The 11,526-nt window shown below is 44.4% G+C and overlaps 1 protein-coding gene across 2 annotated transcripts in view; it reads right to left on the bottom strand.

The window, feature by feature from the left end:
• Positions 1 to 3,702: 3,702 nt before the first annotated feature.
• The window catches only part of nolc1 (nucleolar and coiled-body phosphoprotein 1), a 29,556-nt gene continuing 21,732 nt past the window's right edge, over positions 3,703 to 11,526 (bottom strand). The window contains exons 11-14 of one of the 2 annotated variants that reach the window (XM_070865622.1): positions 8,389 to 8,522; positions 8,163 to 8,198; positions 6,699 to 6,788; positions 3,703 to 4,270 (exon numbers count right to left, since the gene is read on the bottom strand). In XM_070865622.1, the coding sequence (XP_070721723.1) occupies positions 4,112 to 4,270; positions 6,699 to 6,788; positions 8,163 to 8,198; positions 8,389 to 8,522 (419 nt within the window). In that variant the 3' untranslated portion in view covers positions 3,703 to 4,111. The remainder of the gene's footprint in view (positions 4,271 to 6,698; positions 6,789 to 8,162; positions 8,199 to 8,388; positions 8,523 to 11,526) is intronic. The other variant, XM_070865623.1, reaches the window with a different exon arrangement.

Here is an 11,526-nt window from a genome sequence, read left to right as displayed (position 1 = left end):
TATGCTGATTGAGAGATAAATATTGGCCAGGACACTGGGGATAACTCCCCTGCTCTTCTTCAAAATAGTACCATGGGATCTTTTACATCCTACTGAGAGGGCACCTGGTTTAACGTCTCATCTGAAAGACGGCACCTTCGATAATGCGGCACTCCCTCAGCACTGCACTCAGTTCCCTGGAGTGGGGCTTGAACCTACAACCTTCTGACTCAGAGGCGAGAGTGTACACACTGAGCCACGGTTACTACTTGGGCTAAGGAGTACGCTGTCGACCTCCGAAAGAAATCCGCACTTAACCTGATGCGAGGTCGCCTTCAGAAAACTTAAGTGTTTTGCTGCAGAGTTGTGCGCAGCTAGTAGCCCGTGGATCCCATCATAGGCAGTCCCTCGAAAATCGAGGAAGCCTTGCTTTCACTCTAAAAATTGAGTTCTCAGGTGACTGAACAGTGCAATACGGGAATTTCAGTCTCTCACAAGTGGGACAGACAGTCGTTGAAGGAAAGGGTGGGTGGGGAGTCTGGTTTGCCGCAAACTCCTTCCGTTGCCTGTGCTTGTTTTCTGTATGCTCTCGGCGACGAGACTCGAGGTGCTCAGCGCCCTCCCGGATGCTCTTCCTCCACTTGGGGCGGTCTTGGGCCAGGGATTCCCAGGTGTCGGTGGGGATGTTGCACTTTATCAGGGAGGCTTTGAGAGTGTCCTTGAAAAGTTTCCTCTGCCCACCTGGGGCCCGCTTGCCGTGTAGGAGTTCCGAGTAAGCCTACCTGGGATCACATGGGGGGGCAGCAGGAGGATGCCAGTCAAGAAACAGAAATCTCAGATGCCCATTCATGATTTTTTACATGCATCATTTTAGCAGAGATGATGTAAACATTCTGCTTGCGTGCCTAGGTTCCTCGTGTGAAAAGATTTTGTGGGTGCAGTCCTGCGTTGCTGAACTCTGCTTCAACACGCAGTCTGAAGTTTGGATTAAGAAAACAGGAAGATTAAAGTTTGGATCGAAAAGAGACTGCTAGACAATGTGGTGCCTTCCAGCCATTGAAATATGTAACTGGTCATTGTCTGGATGTTTGAGTACCTTGTTACAGTGGGAACAATGGAAATTCAGGACTAAACAATTCGATGATGTCTGTATGTTAAGTATTTGAGTGTAACTTTGTTACTATGCGAGGAAACAATTCTGTATGTTAAGTGTGAGTGTAACTTTGTTACTATTTAAATGACATCTGTAGGTTAAACAAGTAATGTTAAGTATTTGAGTACCTTGTTACGGTGGGAACAGTCTGTATGTTAAACAATTCAGAAAGCAGTTAGTCATGATTGAACTCTTATTCTTTGCATTTAGACAAAGGCTTTTTCAGTATAAAGATGAGACTCTTAAGGACTGTAGAGACACTGGAATCTCGAAAGGTGTGTAACTTCTTGAAGAGCTGCCTTTGCAAGCAGAGTTGTTGGTTTGTGAATGTCTAAATGAGGATCCGATCTGAGTGTGTGCGGGTAATTCGACGTTAAAAGCAACGAAGCGAAAAGAGTAAGACAGCCAGCCGTTTACAACTTTCACTGCAGGAAAATTGCATTTCATTGATAATTAAATTGGTTCAAATCACAAAAGCCTCAGGAAATAGCCAGCTGTCATCAGCAGTTCAAACAGTGAGCCGAAAACATTAGACACTTATTCTTTTCTGTGGGTGAACCAGTTTTGTGAAATACTTCGCAGCTACTGCACAAGGGGTAACTTTTTTTTTGATAAAAACATCCCTGTAACCTTGCTCTGAAACAAAAAGAACGGCGGTGCTATGGAAGTTTGTATTCACCTTTTGCCTATTTGACTCCGCGAGTTGGGTTAGGATCAGTTGTAATAATTAGAAAGGGGAGATAAAGCTACGTGGATATAGATTCAGAAGGTTGTGGGTTCAAGTCTCACTCCAGAGACTTTGAGCACAAACAGTGCTGCACTGTCGGAGGTGCCGTCTTTTAGATGAGACGTTAAACCGAGGCCCCGTCTGCTCTCTCGGGTGGATATAAAAGATCCCACGGCACTATTTCAAAGAAGAGCAGGGGAGTTATCCCCGGTGTCCTGGCCAATATTTATCCCTCAATCAACATAATAAAAAAATGTATCTGGTCATTATCATTGTTTGTGGGAGCTTGCTGTGTGCAAATTGGCTGCCACGTTTCCCACATTACAACAGTGACTACATTCCAAAAAAAAGTGCTTCAATAGCCGTAAAGCACTTTGAGACATCCGGTGGTTGTGAAAGACGCTATATAAATGCAAGTCTTTCTTTAGTTCATGATGTGCGATGCTTCAGTGCTAAAGCTCAAAGCAATCCCTCACCCCATAACTCTACAAAAAGCTGCTTGCCCGTTGAAGAGCAGCTTCCACGTGCCCAAAGGTGAAAATCTAGGTAGTAATAACCTAGCAGGCAAAGTACACTTCGACACGCATTAGGGAAAACAGATGACTTCAAGGACATGGAACACACAAGTGTCTGCTCCAGTCTGGAACTATCTCCAAAGGTCAAGTCCTGCGCTGGATGCAGCTCAGCCTCCTCGCATTAGACGACGAATCCTAGGAATTCTAATGGGATGAGTAACCTCTCAGGGAGACTAGAACTAGAGGGCATGGTCTTAGAATAAGGGGCCACCCATTTAAAACAGATGAGGATTGTGAATCTGTGGAATTCGCTGCCTCAGAGAGCTGTGGAAGCTGGGACATTGAATAAATTTCAGAAATAGACAGTTTCTTAAAATGATAAGAGGTTATGGGGAGCGGGAGGGGAAGTGGAGCTGAGTCCATGATCAGGTCAGCCATGATCTTATTGAATGGCAGAGCAGGCTCGAGGTGCCGTATGGCCTACTCCAGTTCCGATCTCTTATGTTCTTATGCCTCCTATTGAGACTCTATTGGCACGCAGTCATTCATTCACATAGTCGTGGACACAGACATCCCTCAGCACCATTTAGTGGGAACAAAGGGCAGATGTCGGACTGAACTACACAATATTGAGCAGATTATTTTCTCCATTGATATTACACATTTCTGTAGGTCCCGATATGCAACAATTCTCCTCTCAGGGTAACCAGCGGCCAGCACTTGGATGATCTGCAGTTTGAAAATTCTCCAGACTGAGGGCATTTTGCAGAGAGCTACAATGGACTTTGCGAAACTACAAAATGGTCATAATCCCACCATTCACACCCTATCTCGACTAATGTTTTTCTAACTCCTGGCATTACCATTTGAATTTGGACTATCATTCCTATTGTCTCTCTAATCTCTCGACTACCACCCTATCACAGACCTTCCCTTTTGTTCACCCTTCCCCCCCCACCCCTTTCAGTGCTCGTTAAGAATCTGTTGTTTCCGAACTCTCCAGTTCTGACAAAGGGCCATCGACCCAAAACATTAACTCTGCCTCCTCTCCACAGATGCTGCCTGACCTGCTGGGACTTCCAGCATTTTGTGTTTTTATTCCACATTCCAGCATCCGCAGTATTTTGCTTTTGCAAAATGTAGCAAAGTCAGGAGATACCCTTAATCCACTGAAACTTCAGTAACCACAGGAATCTGTTCTTTGTGGCTTGGTTGACATTACAATTGTGCTTACGCACTTTTAAAAAATCTTCCTTGTAGCACCTATTTATTTCATGTTCTGGTTGCACAATACACCAGTTATCAAATCAAAGAATGAAATGCATAGATTGTTTTTTTAAAAACTTAGTTCAGACATGGTTTATTGAACGTGTCCCCTGTTACTTCTGCATACGAAGTTTCCATAATTTTTGTTCCATATATTCTAAGAACAAACTACATTACAATGCTGACACTCAAAATAGGATCACAATGCCATTTTTTTTTTTTAAAAAGCTACATTTCTGGCATTTATTTTCAAGTTTGCTGTTAGATCAAGTTAACATCTTGCATGAAACAAACACTCCCATCAAAAAAGCCGAACTTCACTTTAAATACGAGCAATTTCCCCTGGAACAAGGTGATCAGACTTTCAGAGGATCAATGAGGGATTTAAAAAAAAAATACGGGAACTAAACGCTCCAAGTTTTAACCCTTTATAAAGATTTAAATCCTATAATTTTACAATTAAGAGTATGCTCATTCACTGTCGAATTTGACGGAGTTCACAGTCATGTCGATGGCCCCACCCCGATAGTTTCCACGTTTTTTCTTTGTCTTTTCATGTCTGAAGGATTTGCCTTTTGTAAATATCAAGTCATGATTGGCCTTTTCACCCCAAGCTCCTGATGCTCCTCTCTGAAACACAAATAATCAACGATTAGAGTACAACATGGGGAAAAAAAAGATCCATTTCACTCTCCAAAAGCTTTCAGAAGCTGCAAAATGGTCCATTTCAGAACCTTGGCGAAATAATACTAAAAACCTGGGCGTAAGACAGCAAAATTAAACAATGCCACAATGCACCTGCATGCCAGGATTCAGGCCGGCCTTTTGACTCATTTTTCAAGACAAATTCAAAGTCCAGGTATGTCCATGTGTCAATAGAAACATTAGATAATACCTGGTACTAGAGAGTGTGGTTACCACCAGTGTTCCCTGCGGAGTGCGTGGCCGCTCACTGCTCCAGAGAACCCGCCCAGCCAGCTTTTCAATGTAATCATCATCTTAGGCAGTCCCTCGGAGTCGAGGATGACTTGCTTCCACACTAAAAAGGAGTTCTCAGGTGACCGAAAATTCCAAAATAGGACCTACAGTCTCTGTCACAGGTGGGGCAAACGGTGGTTGAAGGAATGGGTGGGGTGCCTGGGTTGCCACGCCCTCCTTCCGCTCTCGACACTTAGTTCTAGCTTGCTCTCGGCGAAGAGACTCGAGGCGTTCAGCGCCTTCCCCCGGATGCTTTTCCTCCACTTTGGGCGGTCTTGGGCCAGGGATTCACAGGTGCCGGTGTGGGGCAGTTCAACAAATGACAGGGAACATCGGCTACCACCGTATCAGGATGGACAGAATGGCAAGTTACCTTACAACCCCGTGTGGTTCCAGCTTTATTGTCCCTCTTCTCACCAGTGCAGCCCCAGGGCTCTACCAACTCCCAAGTGAGCATCAGCCAGCCGAGTGGTGCAATCCAGACAAGCCCAATGCTACCCTCAGCTGAGCCCCACATACATGCACTTCCCAGCAGATGTCACTGGATAGTGGTCAATAGTAGGAGCACGAGATAATTTCCCCCTTCCCTACCAGATGCATTGTACCACCCCAAACGCGATGAGCACAGATAGAACTGGGACCTTCAGTCATCCTTACTTTCATCAATATCATTTCGTACATATCAAACCTCAGCAAAATTAATGTTAGTCTATCCCCAATTGGCACTTTGAAACCATTAGCACTTCCTATTCTTACTGGCTGAGCCTGGTCACTCGACCCGACAATCCTCGATTCTAAAAAGTACACTCCACCTCGCTAAATCGATTTTACAGGAGTCCCAGATGGCTCAGCAAATTGGCGTACCCACAACATGCGCACGGAATGACCAGGAAGGTCCAGGTTCGATTGCTGGTCTGTACTGGGGTATCCAATAGTTCTGGCGGTGATACAGTAGCCCTAGCCCAGGAAAAAAAGGGAATTAAAAACAGATATGGATTCCCATTCCTGCTTGCACTGAAGTGCCCCTGCATTGCCTTCAGGGCAAGCGTCCCTGCATTGTAAGTGCATTAAATAACCTTGAACTAAAAATATGGTAAACTTTAATTAGAAAAAGCTCGACAAATCCACTCGTTGGAATAAATTGATACTGTACATATTCTCTCGTAACTAAGGGCCAATATGGGATAGTCTCTCACAGTCAGTAATTACCAGACAGAATATTGAAATATAGGTAATTACCAACTGATATAAGAACATAAGAATTAGGAGCAGGAGTAGGCCATTCGGCCCCTGGAGCCTCTTCTGCCATTCAATAAGATCATGGCTGATCTTCTACCACAACTCCACTTTCCTGCACTGTCCCCATATCCCTTTATTCCCTTAATAGCCAAAAATCTATGATCTCGGTCTTGAATATGCTCAAAGACTGAGCCTCCACAGCCCTCTGGAGTAGAGAATTCCAAAGATTCACCACCCTCTGAGTGAATAAATTTCTCCTCATCTCAGCCCTAAATGGCCAACTCCTTATTCTGAGACTGTGACCCCTGGTTCTAGACTTCCCCAGCTAGAGGATACACCCTCCCTGCATCTACCCTGTCAAGCCCAGTAAGAATTTTGTATGTTTCAATGAGATCACCTCATTCTTCTAAACTCTAGAGAATATAGGCCTAGTCTACTCAATTTCTCTTCATAGGACAATCCCCCATCCCAGGAATCAGTCTGGTGAACCTTTGGTGCACTCCCTCTATGGCAAGTATATCCTTCCTTTGGTAAGACGACCAAAACTGTACACAATATTCCAGGTGTGGTCTCACCAGGGCCCTATATAATTGCATTACAACATCTTAACTCTCATACTCAAATCCTCTTGTACCATCTCATGTACTGCAGGCAACCCAATACATGCACTCTTGTCATGTAATACAAGCGATATATGTACTGTCCTCTAAAAGGTACCATGAATGACTTCTGCACTGTTTTAGCAAATGCGTTGGTTTTAAACTATACTGGGCAGCTCACAATGGTGCTCATTCACATGAAACATGGGGCTTTGAAAGAACACCCCGAAATTCAACCTTACCTTTGCGGCAAATGAATTATTTGAAAGACGTGGATCAATTTCAATTTCATCTTCTCTTACTCTACGGAAAGGAGTATTAGGTTGAGGGTTCTTTACACAAAAGAAAGAGAAATAGGGAACAATGCACATTAACATACACTACACATTTTGCATTAAGGGCAACTACGAAAAATATCGGATTCCGCCCATCACCATTTAAATTTCACAAGAAAGGTTTAGTTGAGCAAGAACAGCAACATTAAATGGAGCTGCAGTGACAAAGGCACCTGATGGCAAAGTTCAGCATCGTAACGAATGTCTGCAGTTACCCCTCTCAAGACAGAATCAACAAATCCAAGAGAACATCTCGACTTCTGTTAACACCTTACTGGGAGGCCAATGCTGAATTTAAGGAGGCGCAGTGGAGGATAAGATAGCACAGTGCCGATTTTCTCATTAAATATCCCCACGTGTCCTTTGCAGACGCATCAAAATACACCTGTGACAATGAGAATACCACCAATGCAGTTGGTTTGCTTCACACTAATCGCAGATAGTGCAATGCAATTATGGACAACTCACACACGCCTAAAATCCCGCGAGTTTTTACACCACTTGATTGGATTCCGCAAAGGCAAAGCCTTTGCCTGGACTGAAACGACACGGAAACCCCAGGCTGTGAATATCGTAGTGGAACACAGGTTGGCACAGTGTGTGATCTGGGGCAAGCTCCATGCAACAGGCATTTTTGACAAGACAAACAGGAACGGTAGCATTGTGGTTATGTTACTGGATTGGTAATCCAGAGGCCTGGACTAATGATCCAGAGACGTGAGTTCAAATCCCACCACAGCAGCCAGGGAATTTAAATTCAGTTAATTAAATAACTGGAATAAAAAGCCAGTGTCAGTAATGGTGACCATGAAACGGATTGTCGGAAAAACCCATCTGCTTCACTGATGTCCTTTAGGGAAGGAAATCTGCCGTCCTTACCCGGTCTGGCCTATATGAGACTCTAGATCCACAGCAGTGCGGTTGACTCTTAACTGCCCACTGCGATTCAAGGCAGCGGCTCACCACCACCTTCTCAAAGGCAATCGGGCAATAGATGCTGGCCTTACCAGCAACGCTCACAACCCGTGAATAAATTTTTTTAAGTGCCAAGAGCAGATGGCCTTGTCGAGTTTAAAAGTGCAAAATGTAGCTGAGGCAGACAGCAGAGGTCCCAGAATCTCCCCCTCCCCCGGGGTTGGAAACAGAACAATAGCCAGGGGTCCAATTCCCGATCACATGCCAGTGATTGCTGCTAGCTGGTAGGCCTGGAATCGGGCTTATCTGCTCTCCATGATGGAATAGACTAGATATTCTGTCTAAGCTCACACTGGAAGACAGGCCAGCGGGAGCAGAGGTCTTCACAAGGCAGAAAATGAGCAAAATAAACACGAATGGGCCAAAATATCATTAAAAAAACACAAAGAATTCTACCTTAGCTCCAGGTGTCATCGTAGATTGTAGGGTTTTCTGAAAAAGAATAAATAAAGAGTCACATATGGTATGATGGTTTAAATCCTGAAGTTCGGAAGAAATATTAGCCAAGGAACTCCTTATACGAGCTCATCTCCCTGCAAAATTTGTAAACTCATCTTGAGCTACAATGAAACTTGAAGGATATGCAAATATTCTTTATCAAACCTTTCCAACCTGGCCTCACCTTTTTAGCTTTCGGAAATGTGTTTGGAGTTTTCACTTGCACTCTCTGGTTTGGAGTCGAATCAGTTTTTCCATCATCTGATTCAGATGAGGACGAGGAGGAGCTGCCCATTTTCCTCTTGGTGTTTACTGTACCTGCACCAATAAACAAAGGTCACAGAGTGAGGCATGGAATCTGCAGGTAGTGAGCCCCCAGGCTGCAATTCATAACGGGCTCAGATGACACTCACTCACTCACCAGGGCATGTTATTGCCGCGCGAGGCTCATGTTAAAACAATTTTACCATTATGCAGTAAGCTCAGTCATGGTAGCATGATACCAGAGTGATTCCTGGGATGGGAGGGGGATTGTCCTATGAGGAGAGATTGAGCAGACTACGACTATATTCTCCCGAGTTTAGGACTATATTCTCCCGAGTTTAGAAGTGTAAGGTGATCTCATTGAAACATACAAAGTTCTTGTAGGGAGTGACAGAGTAGATGCAGGGAGGATGTTTCTCCTGGCTGGGGAGTCTAGAACCAGGGGTCACAGTCTCAGAATAAGGGGTCGGCCATTTAGGACTGAAATGGAAAACTTCTTCACTCAGAGTGGTGAGTTTTTGAAATTCTCTGCCCCAGAGGGCTGTGGAGGCTCAGTCATTGAGCATATTCAAGGCAGGGGGCGATATTTGAATATTAAGTGAAACAAAGGATATGGGGATTGTGCAAGAAAGTGGATTTGAGGTAGAAGATCTGCCATGATATTATTGAATGGCGGGGCTGGCTCGAGAGGCCAAATAGATGACTCCTGCTCCTATTTCTTATGATAGAGAATATTAGCAGAATACTGGAATCAAACTGAAGTATTTAAATAGGGAGGGGAATGCATGAACACTGGGTGATGCAGTCCTTTTGTCTCTAGGGTTGGGATAAAATTGCCAGAACAATAACCTCCCAACAATCGTAAGGTTTCCCCAAGTGACACTCATTCAAGCTGCCTTTAACTGTAAACTGGCCGACGTGAGCAATGTAGAGTCACATTGGTGCAGCAAGGGGAAGCTCTTCAGAGGCAAGGCCTGAAACACGCTTGCAGGGTGGTGCTAACCGGACATTCCCTCCTGTCAGCCAAACCACCATTTCTGAACAGTGCCAACAGACACACCCAGCAGGAGGCAGTGGATGGCGATCAGGAGCTGAAACCCAGGTTACATAATAAGAACATAAGAATTAGGAACAGGAGTAGGCCATCTAGCCCCTTGAGCCTGCTCCGCCATTCAACAAGATCATGGCTGATCTGGCCGTGGACTCAGCTCCACTTAACCGCCCGCTCCCTGTAACCCTTAATTCCCTTATTGGTTAAAAATCTATTTATCTGTGATTTAAATACATTCAATGAGCTAGCCTCAACTGCTTCCTTGGGCAGAGAATTGCACAGATTCACAACCCTCTGGGAGAAGAAATTCCTTCTCAACTCGGTTTTAAATTGGCTCCCCCGTATTTTGAGGCTTTGCCCCCTAGTTCTAGTCTCTCCGACCAGTGGAAACAACCTCTCTGCCTCTATCTTGTCTATCCCTTTCATTATTTTAAATGTTTCTATAAGATCACCCCTCATCCTTCTGAACTCCAACGAGTAAAGACCCAGTCTACTCAATCTATCATCATAAGATAACCCCCTCATCTCCAGAATCAGTCTAGTGAATTGTCTCTGTACCCCCTCCAAAGCTAGTATATCCTTCCTTAAGTAAGGTGACCAAAACTGCACGCAGTACTCCAGGTGCGGCCTCACCAATACCCTATACAGTTGCAGAAGGACCTCCCTGCTTTTGTACTCCATCCCTCTCGCAATGAAGGCCAACATTCCATTCGCCTTCCTGATTACCTGCTGCACCTGCAAACTAACTTTTTGGGATTAATGCACAAGGACCACCAGGTCCCTCTGCACCGCAGCATGTTGTAATTTCTCCCCATTCAAATAATATTCCCTTTTACTGTTTCCCCCCCCCCCCAAGGTGGATGACCTCACACTTTCCGACATTGTATTCCATCTGCCAAACCTTAGCCCATTCGCTTAACCTATCTAAATCTCTTTGCAGCCTCTCTGTGTCCTCGACACAACCCGCTTTCCCACTAATCTTTGTGTCATCTGCAAATTTTGTTACACTACACTCTGTCCTCTCTTCCAGGTCATCTATGTATATTGTAAACAGTTGTGGTCCCAGCACCGATCCCTGTGGCACACCACTAACCACCGATTTCCAACCCGAAAAGGACCCATTTATCCCGACTCTCTGCTTTCTGTTAGCCAGCCAATTCTCTATCCATGCTAATACATTTCCTCTGACTCTGCGTACCTTTATCTTCTGCAGTAACCTTTTGTGTGGCACCTTATCAAATGCCTTTTGGAAATCTAAATACACCACATCCATCGGTACACCTCTATCCACCATGCTTGTTATATCCTCAAAGAATTCCAGTAAATTAGTTAAACATGATTTCCCCTTCATGAATCCATGCTGCGTCTGCTTGATTGCACTATTCCTATCTAGATGCCCTGCTATTTCTTCCTTAATGATAGCTTCAAGCATTTTCCCCACTACAGATGTTAAACTAACTGGCCTATAGTTTCCTGCCTTTTGTCTGCCCCCTTTTTTTTTTTTTAAACAGAGGCGTTACATTAGCTGCTTTCTAATCCGCTGGTACCTCCCCAGAGTCCAGAGAATTTTGATAGATTATAACAAATGCATCTGCTATAACTTCCGCCATCTCTTTTAATACCCTGGGACGCATTTCATCAGGACATGGGGACTTGTCTACCTCGAGTCCCATTAGCCTGTCCAGCACTACCCCCCGAGTGACAATGATTGTCTCGAGGTCCTCCCTTCCCACATTCCTGTGACCAGCAATTTTTGGCATGGTTTTTGTGTCTTCCACTGTGAAGACGGAAGCAAAATAATTGTTTAAGGTCTCAGCCATTTCCACATTTCCCATTATGCAATTCCCCCATCTCATCTTCTAAGGGACCAACATTTACTTTAGTCACTCTTTTCCATTTTATATATCTGTAAAAGCTTTTACTATCTGTTTTTATGTTTTGCGCAAGTTTACTTTCGTCAACTATCTTTCCTTTCTTTATTGCTTTTTAGTCATTCTTTGCTGTCGT

The sequence above is a fragment of the Pristiophorus japonicus genome, chromosome 22, assembly GCF_044704955.1.
Source record: "Pristiophorus japonicus isolate sPriJap1 chromosome 22, sPriJap1.hap1, whole genome shotgun sequence".
In the NCBI taxonomy this organism is placed as follows: Eukaryota; Metazoa; Chordata; class Chondrichthyes; family Pristiophoridae; genus Pristiophorus; species Pristiophorus japonicus.
This window is presented reverse-complemented; position numbering and strand designations above follow the sequence as displayed.